The sequence below is a fragment of the Lacerta agilis genome, chromosome 10 (genome assembly GCF_009819535.1).
Source record: "Lacerta agilis isolate rLacAgi1 chromosome 10, rLacAgi1.pri, whole genome shotgun sequence".
In the NCBI taxonomy this organism is placed as follows: Eukaryota; Metazoa; Chordata; class Lepidosauria; order Squamata; family Lacertidae; genus Lacerta; species Lacerta agilis.
The window spans coordinates 18,219,697-18,233,325 of record NC_046321.1 but is presented as its reverse complement, the minus strand read 5'-3'; the positions used below and the strand labels follow the sequence as shown (position 1 = coordinate 18,233,325).

At 39.2% G+C, this 13,629-nt stretch overlaps 1 protein-coding gene across 18 annotated transcripts in view; it reads right to left on the bottom strand.

Annotated features, from left to right (window-relative positions):
• Positions 1-13,629, bottom strand: part of BICD1 (BICD cargo adaptor 1) — a 118,400-nt gene that overhangs the window by 49,987 nt on the left and 54,784 nt on the right. For all 18 annotated transcript variants that reach the window (XR_004427486.1, XR_004427487.1, XM_033163175.1 and 15 more), the window contains exon 4: positions 234-386. Coding sequence is in view for 16 of the 18 variants with exons in the window: in XM_033163175.1 (XP_033019066.1) it covers positions 234-386 (153 nt within the window). In the remaining 2 variants the exon portion in view is untranslated. The remainder of the gene's footprint in view (positions 1-233; positions 387-13,629) is intronic.

Sequence of the window (13,629 nt, the reverse complement as noted above, 5' to 3'; positions counted from 1 at the left end):
ACTTCCAGCCCAACTATATAAATGCCCTTTTAAACCAAGAGATGCCAGGCACTGAACTTGGAACCCTCTGCATGCAAAGCATGTTTTCTGGCAACCCTCCTTCAACAGTGTCTTCTGTTGCTTGCTCCCATTATCTGGCAATGAATGTATACTGTATTTTAAAATGGTATGTAATTCAGATGTTGGTATTGTTCCTTTTGCAACCTGTTTCTGAAAATCCAGTCAGTGCTAACCTGGTTCTGTTTCAGCGTGGAAACCAACTTTTGCAATGTAATGTTTTCTTCTTCAAGTTCTGTATAGTCCTGAAGGAGTCTTGCCTCTCTGAACTTGTATTCTCTTATCTCATCTTTCATCCGAATTCTCTGCAGCTCTGCCATTTCATTGCTCTGAAAAGGAGAAAGAAATGAAATATATTGTCATTGTTTCATTTCCAGTGTTATAGGAATTATATATATATATATATTCATTCATTCATTCATTCATTCATAACTGTACTGGGCAAACACATACATAAATATATAAAACCACATGTCTGGAAACAGTACAGGAAAACACACTCAGATTTCTGCTGTAGACCACCCCTTCTGTGATGTATGTATGATGTATTGGGGGTGGTCTTAAGCTACAGGGGAGGCAATTTCAAATGTCTATATAAGAGTTTGCACACCAATGTTCTGGGTCCCTCCTGCCTCCTGCGTGTGGTTGTGAGCACCCTGTTGCAACAGTTAATAAAGATCAGGCTTACTAGCTGCTTTGCTTCTCAGTATTCTCTGGTTGGCCTCTGTTATTTTCTCCTACGGATAGAGAACCTACAAAAGGACTCTATATGGGCTCTTGGGAAAAGGAGCAGTTTTTTCTTACAACACCAGCAAAACAATAATGGTAAACTTAGCATATACATAAAAATCTGTTCAACTGAACATGCCTGCTATTTATAATGCCACTCAAACTCCACAAATAAGTAAACGTGGAAGGAAAAACAAGCAATATATCCCTGAATAAACTTTTCTCTTGAGCAGAAAGAATCACCTCCTCCTCCTCCTCACAGTTTTTAGAATCTCATTACTTTCATTTACTGAATAAAGGATGGAATAAAATACAATTACTAAGTGTTCTTTCACTCCTCTAAGGGTTTAAAGCAGAACAATGAGCAATGAAGTCTGTCCTGTAAAGATAACTTAAAACCATGGAGAGACCTTAATACCAAACTTAAATATGGAGAGACTTAATACCAAACTTAAAACCATGGAGAGAGCTGGTCTGAACAAAGACATTGGATTCTTATCTCATTATACATGACAAAGCTACAATATCTTTAGCCATCTCACCCCTTGCCTTTTCCTGTAAGTCCAATTGCAGTCCTTAACAGTCGTCAACAGGTTTTCCAGACCTATCAGCCAATCACCCATTCCCACCACCCTTCTGAGTAATACCCCTCCCCACTCTCTCACTATATATAAGGGTCTGGTGACTTCTGTTTCAGTGTATCTGAAGAAGTGTGCATGCACACAAAAGCTCATGCCAATAACAAACTTAGTTGGTCTCTAAGGTGCTACTGAGGGAAAAATCCCCCACTTTTTATTTTGTTTTTACTATGGCAGACCAACACAGCTACCTACCTGTAAATACTAACAACCTTGCCAAAGACTGCAAGTTCCAGAGCCCAGCAAATCGTGTCTCAGTGTAAAAGTAAAAGTCTCATGCAAAATATCAAGCATAAACACTGGAAGAAAATTACTTCTGTTCTAATGATCTATGCAGGCTTATTTCTCAACACAAAAATGTATTTTTGCTTCATGCAAACAGCCAACAACAGCACGTAGGACACTGTCCAGGGAAGACTAAAAGAAGACTCCAAAGGGCACCAACTATTTTTCAAAGGCCAAAATATTGCTGCTCCAAAGTATCACCAATGCTGTCCACAGTGATGTAAGCATGACAGGACTTTGCACCCTTTTCTTTTGTTCACAACTGGATTTGGGAGTGTAGCTAGCACAGTGGGATCAAGCTCTCTTTAGCTTACTCTTCTTTGTGACATGAATTTAAATACCAGACTTCCTGACTCCTGGGCTGCAATAATTGATAGTGATTGGCATTACAGAGGTTGACCTTGTGAAAACCCTTCCATCAAAACTTAACTTGCCCTAAAGGAGCAGATTTCCTCCTGTCAGACAGAGATGCTATTGTGATGTAAATTAAGCTAGGGATTTAGGGACACTTCTAACCTGTTTACCCCAGGTTTCCGAATAAACAAGAAAGGTAACCGCAAACACACCTTGTAAACAGAATGGTAATCTGATGGTCCATCCTGATTGAATGCTTAAGCTTTTGAAACAATAAATATATCTTTAAATCTTTTTAGCTTTGTGACCCTAACACCCTTTTAAAAGATTCCAATATTTTTAGTCTTTAAGGGCTGTGAATGAATTGGGGAAGTTGTTCTCAATTAGGTAAGCACTGTGGACGCTATTTTTCAAATGACAAGCCATGGACCCCCTACTTTTGAAAATCTCTATAGTAGTTTTTGTTATGTGACTGGTGCCACAGAGCCCTTGTGGTCTGCAGACCACCCATTGGGAACTACTGAATTAGGACATTAGGATTAAACATGTTCATGGTTTCATGCTTATAAATCCATATCACATTATTTGCTTCAAATCTGAATGTTTCCTCTACCCTGCAGTAATTATGTTATTGTTTCAGATTGAATTATAATGGATGTGAATTTCTGGGCTCAAAGTAACTTACCGTAGATACATCATCAAGGCAGTGCACAGATGACTCATATAAATAGCAACATGTTTTAAGTGTCATGAGTGAAGTCGATACACATGGAGGCTCTTAAGAGTGTAACAGAAAGGTCCCTGCCCCAATGAGTTTACAAACTAAAATTAGACAGCAGGGAGACACCAAAGGTTGCTGCCAGTTTGCACAATTTCTATTCAGTTACAGGTGGGTAGCCGTGTTGGTCTGCCATAGTCAAAACAAAATCGAAAATTCTTTCTAGTAGCACCTTAGAGACCAACTGAGTTTGTTCCTGGTATGAGCTTTCGTGTGCATGCACACTTCTTCAGATACCAGTTTGGTCTTAAAAAGATTTAAATACCGGTACTTGCTAAAATCTCACCCATCAGTCTGACATTCTAAAACTCTCATCTCTTATTCATATATTCATAATAATATAATTTATTAACCACCCTTCACCATAAGGTCTCAGGGCACATTACAGCAATTTAAAATATAATATTAAAACAATTTACATTTCCCCCTCTCTACTCCCTTCCCTTGCTTGTGTCATCCCTGAGGACAGAGTCTATTCTCTTGTTTTGATTTATGCAATTATTATGAAAATAAAAATGCTACAAAATAATAGTATTAAACAATTTACATGGATTTTTAATTTCACCCATGTCATGCTTTCAGGGTGCAATTGGGAACAAGTAAAATTTCCCTTTATTTCTTTCAACAACAACAACAAAAAGATTAATGCAATCATTGGTCTGCATCTCTGCAGTTTTCACAGTTCTAAACCATGCAACATAAATCTGCTGTGACTGCTGCCAGGTTTGATTCACTTTAAATATTGATATGACATAGAAACAAAAATACTCTGTGCAAAAACATTTCTACAAAAAAATTATAAATCTTGTCTGAGAAATTGGTCAGTGCTTGCTGGCTATATTCTGGCCACAGAGAATACCTACATTGTGCTGGAAGAGATTCAACACCAGCTCCACAACATTCCAGTTGTAATCATTATCATAATTTTAAAACAGGTAGGTAGCCGTGTTGGTCTGCCATAATCAAAACAAAATTAAAAATTAAAAAATTCATTCCAGATATCTGAAGAAGTGTGCATGAACATGAAAGCTCATACCAAGAACAAACTTAGTTGATCTCTAAGGTGCTACTAGAAGGATTTTTTAAATTTTTTATTTTGTTATAATTTTAAAAAATCAACTGGCTTGCATGTATCAGATAAGATGCTTCCTGTGTCTCAAGGCATGTGATGGATTCAGTTTTATTGATTTCCCATAGTATGCAGCCCATAGTATTTCCTCCCCCCCCCCATAGTATGCAGCCACCAGGCAAGATCAAGGCATATAAGGTTATGGCCAATTAAGTTCTACACAGAATAAACCAGTGTAACTACTAGACCAGGGGTCCAGTAGGCTAAAGAAAAGATACATATAAATAAATGACTACAAAAAACCCACTTTACATTCCCCCCCACCAACCAATTTACAAACAACAGAAAAATGAAAACACAAACAAAAACAACAAAAACCAATGCTAAACAGATGATCCAAACCCAATTGACTTCCTGTCCACCCCAAACGTATAACCCATTCTTACTTATAAGTGTAAGTCGACAAGTCTACATATCTTCATTACATCATCATTCCACTGCAATATCAACCAGTACCCTGTTGTCATATCAGCTTCCTCTTTCTATCTCCAAGACTATTGAAAGGCTGACATAGCTATTCGACCCTTAGTGTATTTTTGTACATACATTATATATGTACCCCATTTTTCTTGGAACTTTTGCCTTGATCCCCCTCTCAGATTGTTGGTTAGCTGAGCCATTTCGGCGAGTTCTTGTAGCTTGCTTTGCCATTCAATCATTAAAGGTGGCTCTTGCTCTTTCCATCTTTTTGCAATTAAAATTCTTGCAGCCACCGTGGCATAAAGAAAAACCTCACTCAATTTCGCTGGGATTCCCTTATCGACAATATTTAGTAGGAGGGATTCAGGTTTTTTAGGAAAAGTAATTCCAAGCATTTTTTAAAGTTCTTCATAAATCGAACCCCAGAACATCTTTATTTTTTGACAAGCCCACCACATATGGAATAGATCTCCGTTATTTCCCCCACATCTCCAACACACACTACTAGATCCTTTATAGATTTTCGACAATCTTGAAGGCGTGAGATACCATCTGTGTTGGATTTTCATCATATTTTCTTTTATCCTGGTAGAATTTGTAAAGTTCATAGTAACCCTCCACAGATGTTCCCACTCCATCATTATCGGTCGCCCAATATCTTGAGCCCATCTCACCATGGATGACTTCACTGTCTCCTCCATGACCTCCTATTCCAATAGTAATTGGTAAGCTTTTGAAATTACTTTATAATTATTATTTATTAGCTCAGCCTCCAATCTTGTTGTTTCTTTGGCGAACCCCGTCTTTTTGTCTTGTTGGAATACTCCATACAGTTGGTGGTAATCCAACCACCCTCCCGTTTTGCAATCTTATCTCACAGTAAGGGTCACTCAGCCCTAGGCTTACTCCTGGTGCCATCCTTGGGTGCAGGGGTTGCGACAAACCTCCCTGCCAACTACCCCTCTGTTACTAAGTGTATTATTTCTGAGGTGTTCGGGGTCACTTTTTCTATCCACCCCAGGTCTGTCTGTCTGTGTGGATAATCCCCTTTTATTATAACTAGGGATAACTTAGTAACAGGGTTCTCTTGTCCAGCTGTCGTGAAACTCCAAGACAGAAACTATCACCCTGCAGGTCAGTTTTGCCTTTTCCCTGAGTTCACCTCCTCATGAGCATCCATATATGGCTGGACCAAATAAATGCCTCTTTTTTCTTGGCTCAACAAAAACAAGTCTTTATTTATTTCAGAACATCATGTTTCACGTATTTCAATAGTTCATCAGCTTAGTTACATCTAGAATATAAACTCTTTCAGTATAACCGACTAATCTGCATCCTATCCTAGCCTAACTACCACTATCCTGGCCCCACACCCCTCTTCTCCCTGTCTCCACACACACCCTCCCTCTTCTCAACTGCCAAAACGGCTGTTCCCTCCTTTTAAACTGGGGATCACCCCGCCCCCAAAGGATGAACTGTCTGTCAAAATGAAGGTGGCTTAACTCTTTCTGCGCTGGGATGTCATACCTCCTCCACCCTAGGGCCAATCCATCACAGGGGTTGAATTCCTGTCTTGCAAGGCTTGTGCGTCAGTGTGGTCAGGATATTTACAACCGATAAGACCAGCCATCCTGTCTCTCTTTGCAACTGACAAGACCATCCATTAAGTATTCATGTAACTGATAAAGGAGTCATCCTGGCTCTGGTCTGTGTTATACTCACCTTAAGCTAATGGATTTTTGCTAATGGATCCCTCCAAAAAGAATTTGGGGAATTTGGGGCCCAGTTTGGGTGACTGCATGGTCAGGTTTGTGTAACCTGTTCCTTCAATTCCAGAGTGTTAGTGAGCTTAATTTCTCATATCCAACAGCCAGACATTTTTCAAAATACATTGGCGAAACATTTTTTAGATATTACAGTGGAGATTGTCTGTGTCTGTCAACAACAACATAACCCATTAGGTGCAGCTAAAATTATACAAGTATTTATTTTGATGCCTTGAGTATTTTGCCATTCCAACCACCAGGAGAGAGAGTTGGAATGGTTATAATTAAACCAATTACATATTGACATTGAGAAAGACACTTCACAAGATGGGGGTGGCATTTTTGAATGGGTGGAAGGTTTGTTTTGTTTCTGCTGGATTTTGCATTTAATCATAAAATGTGCACATCAATCTCCAGTGCTGAAGAAATGCTAAAGTTAAATTGCTATTATCAAAATATTTAGAGTGTGCATCTATGGTATGTACTGTAGCTATTCAGACTACTACAAATTAGCTTTCCTTATATTCCAAAAACAAGTGCTTTGCATTTGTTGCCCCTTGCTTTTCATTTATCAGAGTGAATACTGGTTCAGCCATGCATGTTCATAACTGATTGGCTGTAGAATCAAATGATGGACTGCATATGTGAAGGAGCCATTGAAAATTAATAATCACAGATAAAACTTTAAACTCCAAATAAAACAATGTTTCAGTGGAGATAGTCTTACAAAAGCAACTGTGCCATACAACTGTGGGGTGGATGGATGAACGACCACAACGTATGGGGTTTCCTTGTGGACAAGGTTTATAGGAATTGCCAAAAAGCAGGGCCAATGCTTGTTAAATGACTTCTAAAATAAACTCCAACACCATTTCCCCCATAGGCCCCCGCAGTCCATCCTATTCACCGGCCCACCAACTCTCAAGAGAAGACAGTGTTTCTGGGGGAGGGGAGCTGCCAGGAGGGTTTTCACTGGATCTAACCAAGAAACTATAGCCACCAACCCACCTCCTTCAAACTCTTATCATTCTCCTTCGTTGAGAAATTAACTCCATCATTATATAGATGGAGCAGAAAAGGTGGGAGGAAATACTGGATTTTATAGCTTGCAGCAACTTATCTGACCTTTTTAATGGCTCTTAAAAATCCAAACTATGTGATAACATTTTAAAGCTTACAAATGAACACACAATAGCTGGCTGAAGCATATTTTCCAGATATATCCATTAAACATTAAAAGTGCAATCCAAAAGACTCACTCGTAAGATTTCTCATCTGTGTCACAAATACAAAATATTTCCACCTACAGAATCATATAGTCATGCAAACAAAAGGGATTGCAGGTATACACAAACACGGGAGAGAAAGAACTATATTGTAGATAAATGGCTAATGCACAAGCTCTTTGCATTGTTAACATATCTGCTCAGCCGCATAAACATAGATGATAGATACTGTGTTTATATCACCCAATAATTCAGTACAGCAGCCTCAGCAAAAAGTGCAAGTGAAATTAATTATGCTGAACTGTTATCCATCATTTGCAGGCAGCACCTGCTAGTGAAGACCATAGCAGCAAAATTGCAATTTGAACTGTGGCATCTTAGAAACAAGCTGGTTTATAGTGGCATCAGGTTTTGTACACAATAACTGACTTAACCAGATGCCTCAGTAAACTTGTAAGTTTCTATCAGCATCAGGTATTTGTCTTGTTGCTGTCTTCAGTTTTCCACAAAGCATGGCTTATCTTTATCAGTAAAGAAGCAGATGTACATCCTCATCCCATCCTCCAATTAGCACTCGTTGTTGTTGTTTAGTCGTGTCCGACTCTTCGTGATCCCATGGACCAGAGCATGCCTGGCACTCCTGTCTTCCACTGCTTCCTGCAGTTTGGTCAGACTCATGTTGGTAGCTTCAAGAACACTGTCCAACCACCTCATCCTCTGTCGTCCTCTTCTCCTTGTGCCCTCCATCTTTCCCAACATCAGGGTCTTTTCTAGGGAGTCTTCTCTTCACATGAGGTGGCCAAAGCTTCAGCTTCAGGATCTGTCCTTCCAGTGAGCACTCAGGGCTGATTTCCTTAAGAATGGATAGGTTTGATCTTCTTGCAGTCCATGGGACGCTCAAGAGTCTCCTCCAGCACCATAATTCAAAAGCATCAATTCTTCGGCAATCAGCCTTCTATACAGTCCTATTAGCACTACTGCACATTAAAACAAAAGTAAATTTCCCAGTTGAAAGTAAGTAACCACACAGCATAATGAATATGTACCGTAGCACTTGCTATGTTACTTTCCCTGATAATCAAAAATTAGTTGATAACTTGTTCACAGTTCATTTGGCAGCACTGTAAATCTGTGAGAATTCATTCACTGAAGACAAAGTATCCAATAAATCATAATATTATGAATGCCCATCAGTGTATGCCAAGTAAAATAGCTCATTCTTTAAAAACACAACAAAACAAAAGAACAAAATGTAAGAAACCTGGATAAACAGTCCCAAGATTTCTACTGAACAGAAAAGTAAATGTTGGACTTCCCAAAAGAAGGGCTATCAGTTAGTGGTAGAGTATATGCTTTGCAAGTAATAATAATAATAATAATAATAATAATAATAATAATAATAATAATAATAATAAAGCATTGGGAAAGGCCTCACCTTGACACATTAGAAAGCTACTGCTACCCAGGGCAAGCAGTAATGAGACGAACAGCAGGCTAATAGTCTATCCAAGCAACCTTAGTATTAAGTGCCTTAGATGCAATCAAGTGCTAATGATAGCTACCTGGACCCAGAGTGAGGGCAGAAATGGGCCTCATGGCTGAGAAGCAGGAAAACGTCATGTAGGCTCATTCTCTGCTAAATCAGTAATTTAATAATCACTCTCTGCTAAATCAGTAATCCAATCATCATTCTCTGCTGAAGCTAGTGCTAGTATAGAAAAAATAATAACCTATAACCTGTAATAAGAGTTAAAAGGGGTCCTTCTCCGGGAGGGAGTCTGGAACTCCAGCAGAGCACAATTGGAAGCCCTTACCAGCTAGTAAAATGACAGAGACCAGACCAGAATTCTAGTGAAAAGCAAGGTAGCTAGTTAAGCCTGATCTTTTTTAAAAGCTGTTGCAACAGGGTGCTCCCCCCACCCCACAGGAGTTTGGAGGAGGACCCAGAGCCATGCGTGCAAGCCCTTATATAGACATTTTAAATTGCCCGCCCTGGAGTCCAAGACCCCCCCCCAATATATCATACCTACATCACGGAAAAGGTGGTCTCCAACAGAAATCTGAGTGCATTGTTTATCTCCTGTCTGGCAAGTTACCTGTTTGCATTATCTGGGTTTTGGCCATTCTTTTGTTATTATAACTACTTAATTCCTGAATCTAGGTCACAGGTCACAGGCTCACACCCTGTTCATATCTTGAATGTGCCCTTAAGACAGAATTTGTGAGGACAGGATTTGTGAGGAAAGAGACAATGGGGAGATTTCCCACTTTGACCTTTCAGAGTAATATTTGAGGTCAATTTGTTCAGGGCCTAATATGTGGGGTTTCAGACATGTGGTTTATATATACAGTTATGAAGATTTAATTTTTTATATATGACCTTAAAATTCTTATAACAAACCTAAAGGCTTAATCTGTAACTTGGAAGATGTTTCAACTTTCCAAAGGATGGGGGAGAGATAACCACAGCATATCTGAACTTATTTAAAGTCCAGCCAGAACTAACAACAAAGGCTTCTGTGTGCTTACATCAGCAGATAGTGAAAATATTTGTTTACTAACTGGAACATGATCAAATCAGGAAACCAAGCCATAAAAGTGTATAACATCACTTGTCTCCTATATTCCAGTGGTACCTTGGTTGTCAAACAGCTTGGCTCCCGAACAAATCGGCTCCCGAACACCGCAAACCCAGAAGTAAGTGTTTTGGTTTGTGAACGTTTTTCGGAAGCCGAACGACTGATGCAGCTTCCACAGCTTCCAATTGAGTGCAAGAAGTTCCTGCAGCCAATCGGAAGCCACGCCTTGGTTTTTGAATGGTTCTGGGAGTCAAACAGACTCCCAGAATGGATTAAGTTGACAATCAAGGTACCACTGTATATGATCAGCCATCCTAACAGTGTACTGGAAGAAGCAAAGATCACCAGTGTTGAAGCAATAATTCTTCAACATCAACTTCATTGGACTGCTCACTTTGTGCGGATGCGTGATGATCGTCTTCCAAAGCAACTACTCTATTCCTAACTTAAAAATGGAAAGCGTAATGCTGGTGGTCAACAAAAGAGGTTTAAAGACTGTCTCAAGGCTACTGGTCAACTGTGGAAACGAGGCTTCGTTATCACTTTTGGGGCAAAAGAAGCAAATGGACCCAAAGTATTGAACTTGTTAAGACACCAATTTGTTAGAAACTATCCAGTTAAAAATCAGGATGAAATTTCAAAAGACTCTTGTGTGGACAAACATGGAAAGACATATTATTGTTTAATATGAAGGAATGGTTGCTGAAGTTGTTGGAGACAAAGTTGACATGTTTGAGAAAAAAACATTGCTGACATTTATTATTATTATTAATAATAATAATAATAATAATTGGAGAACCCCTTTTGGATTTTTAGTTGAAACAGAAATTAATCTATTTGGGTCAGAAAATTGGGAAGTTATTGCCTAACAGAAAGTAGGTGATATCCAGCATTAGTCAGAATGCACCAATTTAAATAAATTATTTCAAAGCGTCTATTCTAGCTAATATTGGATGCCATCCATCTATATAAGACGTTGGTGCACCATACTAAAATATGATAAAAAATAATTTAACAATGTCAATGTCAACATTGTCACCTTGGTCTTTCTATAAAAAACCCAGCACATAGGGAAGCTGTGAAAGGCAGCTATATATATCTGAAGCATTTGTCACCCAAAAACTCATTGAATCCTGAAGCTTAACAGTGGATTTGACCATTACAATGAAAGAGTGAGACCACTGTCTGACCTCCGAATGACCCTGTGTCCTCTTCTGGGATGCTGACTGGATTTGGCTGCTGAGAATGGCTAAAAGTAAACAGCTTGCCTGGCACAGAATCATACATTTAAAAAGTCATTAAAGTGGAGTGCATGGGTTTCTCACTATTCACCTTACTGCCCTTTTCATCACTCATTTGTTTTTCACAGAACAAACTATTAGATTAGACGATGAGAGCCAAGAACCTATTTGCAGTAGTATCATGAAAGTGCCAAACTGATAAAGAATTTTAGGGTTTCAATCAAAGAGGGAATTAAGGTATAAAGCATAATCTTCATGGAGAATGGAAGTTCCGCCCTCCCTTCCCCACAAGGTGGGCGGGGTTTGTGGCACCAGCGAGGGCTCACCTGGGCGGGTGCCTCCCACCTGCTTGGGTTGGCCTTTGACCCGCCCTTGGCCAGGGAGGACAATGGATGGCAGGCCGGGGGTGGGGTCTAAGGTGGCCAATTTGAACCCATACTCTGGTCTCTTGTCTCGTTCTTTGGGGGAAGGGGTAGGCACCACAGACAGGGTTTAGCGCATGTGCCCACAATCCAAACACACATTGTAATGCATAGCACTGTCTCTTTTGCCTTTATCATTAGGACATCATTTTCTCTTTGGTATAATATCATAACTGTCCCAGAAAAACTGGCAAAGTCTTTATTTTTATTTCTGTTTCATGAAAAACTATGCGAGTTGTATAATAGTAACACAAACTAGAAGCCAAAATGGTGTTTGTTCAGTGGAAATCAACACAAAGGATGTTTTTCATGGGTGCCATTCACAGAAATGGTTTAAGAAGAAGGTGTTATTTTAGGGGACACTATAAGAAAAGGAAACTATGTAGCCATTTTGCTGCTATAAGAGCTGTAAAGTGCTGAAAGTAAAACACTGATTTTCACCTCACTCTATTCTTGTTGTGCATAGTTTTGCTGAGGTTGCAGCAACAAATGCTTCACTAGCTTTGCTGGTAATTGGTAAAAAACCTGTTTTCACTCTAAAGTACCAAATAAGATAAAGTAAGAAATTGTATTATGATAAAGAAAGAATGAAAGCTTGTTCTCACAGTGTCTGTTAGCCACACAGGAAAACACTTTGTCTGAGTAAGCTCACCTCATAGCGAGTCATTTATGTGTTCTTGCAGTCATGCACAGCATGTGGATTTTGTCTCATCAATACAAATGTAACTTTTTCAGCAGATGCATAAAGCCAGCTCCAACATGGGCAAAGCTTTTCCGCCGCTGCTACACACTGAAGTTGCTATGGGAGGGGGGGTTGGTGCAGGGGGTGCTCGGTGTCAAATACATAACAAACAAAAGAGGGATAAAACCCCCAGCAAAACACAGGAACAGTGGGGACTTTAGAAGCCATCCAGATTTGTGAAGCATGGTAGACAATGCGTTAAAACTTTATCTGATCTGGGCAGATAACTGTACAACAGCTGCTAGGCTTGCAAAAATAAAAAAGAGCAGCCACTGGAGATTCTGGTGTGCCTGCAGGTTAGAAGACAGAATTAATGAACAGAAAATCTTCTATGATAGGAATGTTAATTAGTTCAACTAACACTATACACCTGGTTTTCAAGATACAAGTATGAAGGGGAAGGAGGTCAGAGGATCTGTCTTCTACACAGTATGTTCTTTGCTGTTCTATAAGACCTTATTCAGCAACAATTCTGGGATAGTTGAGCAACTGGGCTTACTGGAGCTCCAAACAGTAAGAATGGGTATTTCACACGAGGAAAGAGATTCCAAGTAGAATGGATATCTCTTTGCACAGTTCAAAATCTCCTTTGCTCTTTCAGAGCTGATTTTGGCCATATGCTGGGCAACCAATAATCTTCTGCTTTAAGAATGGAATCTGTGCCCCATTTCCCAGAAATAAGACCAATTTAGCCATTTAACAACTTCACTGAAACTTCCTTTACTATAAAGTTCTTTTTCTCTACTACTGTTCAAGAAAAAAAGATATAATGATATTACAAGGAGTGAAATAAACATAACCCTCCAAAGGCTACCAATCATCCAAACCTAAATTAATAATTCTGTGCTTAAAATATTCCTACCAATGTTATAGCAATTAAAATAAAGGTTACATCAAAATAAGCTAGCAACTGAATTAGAAAATTAACAGACTTTACTCTTAATTTGGTGTAAATTATTAATAGTTACTAGGGCACAGCTTTTAGTCTTACTCTGGAGTAGTCAAGACCACTCAAGTGCAACTTTGAGGCAAATTTAAGTTGGAAAACTGGTGCAGGGCAAAAGAGTTATCTTACTTCCCCCAGTAATGTAGTGTGATTCCAAACCACTCCCTCCTTTAGTTACCATTGTTTTTTGTGTTGTTTTTTTTAAGTGAGTGATTCTATTCATAGATCTCCTGTCCCACATCTAGTTTGGCTCCCAAATGTTAGGCAACATTTCACCCCTTCATTTGCAACATTTTATTAAAACAGTACTGTAACAT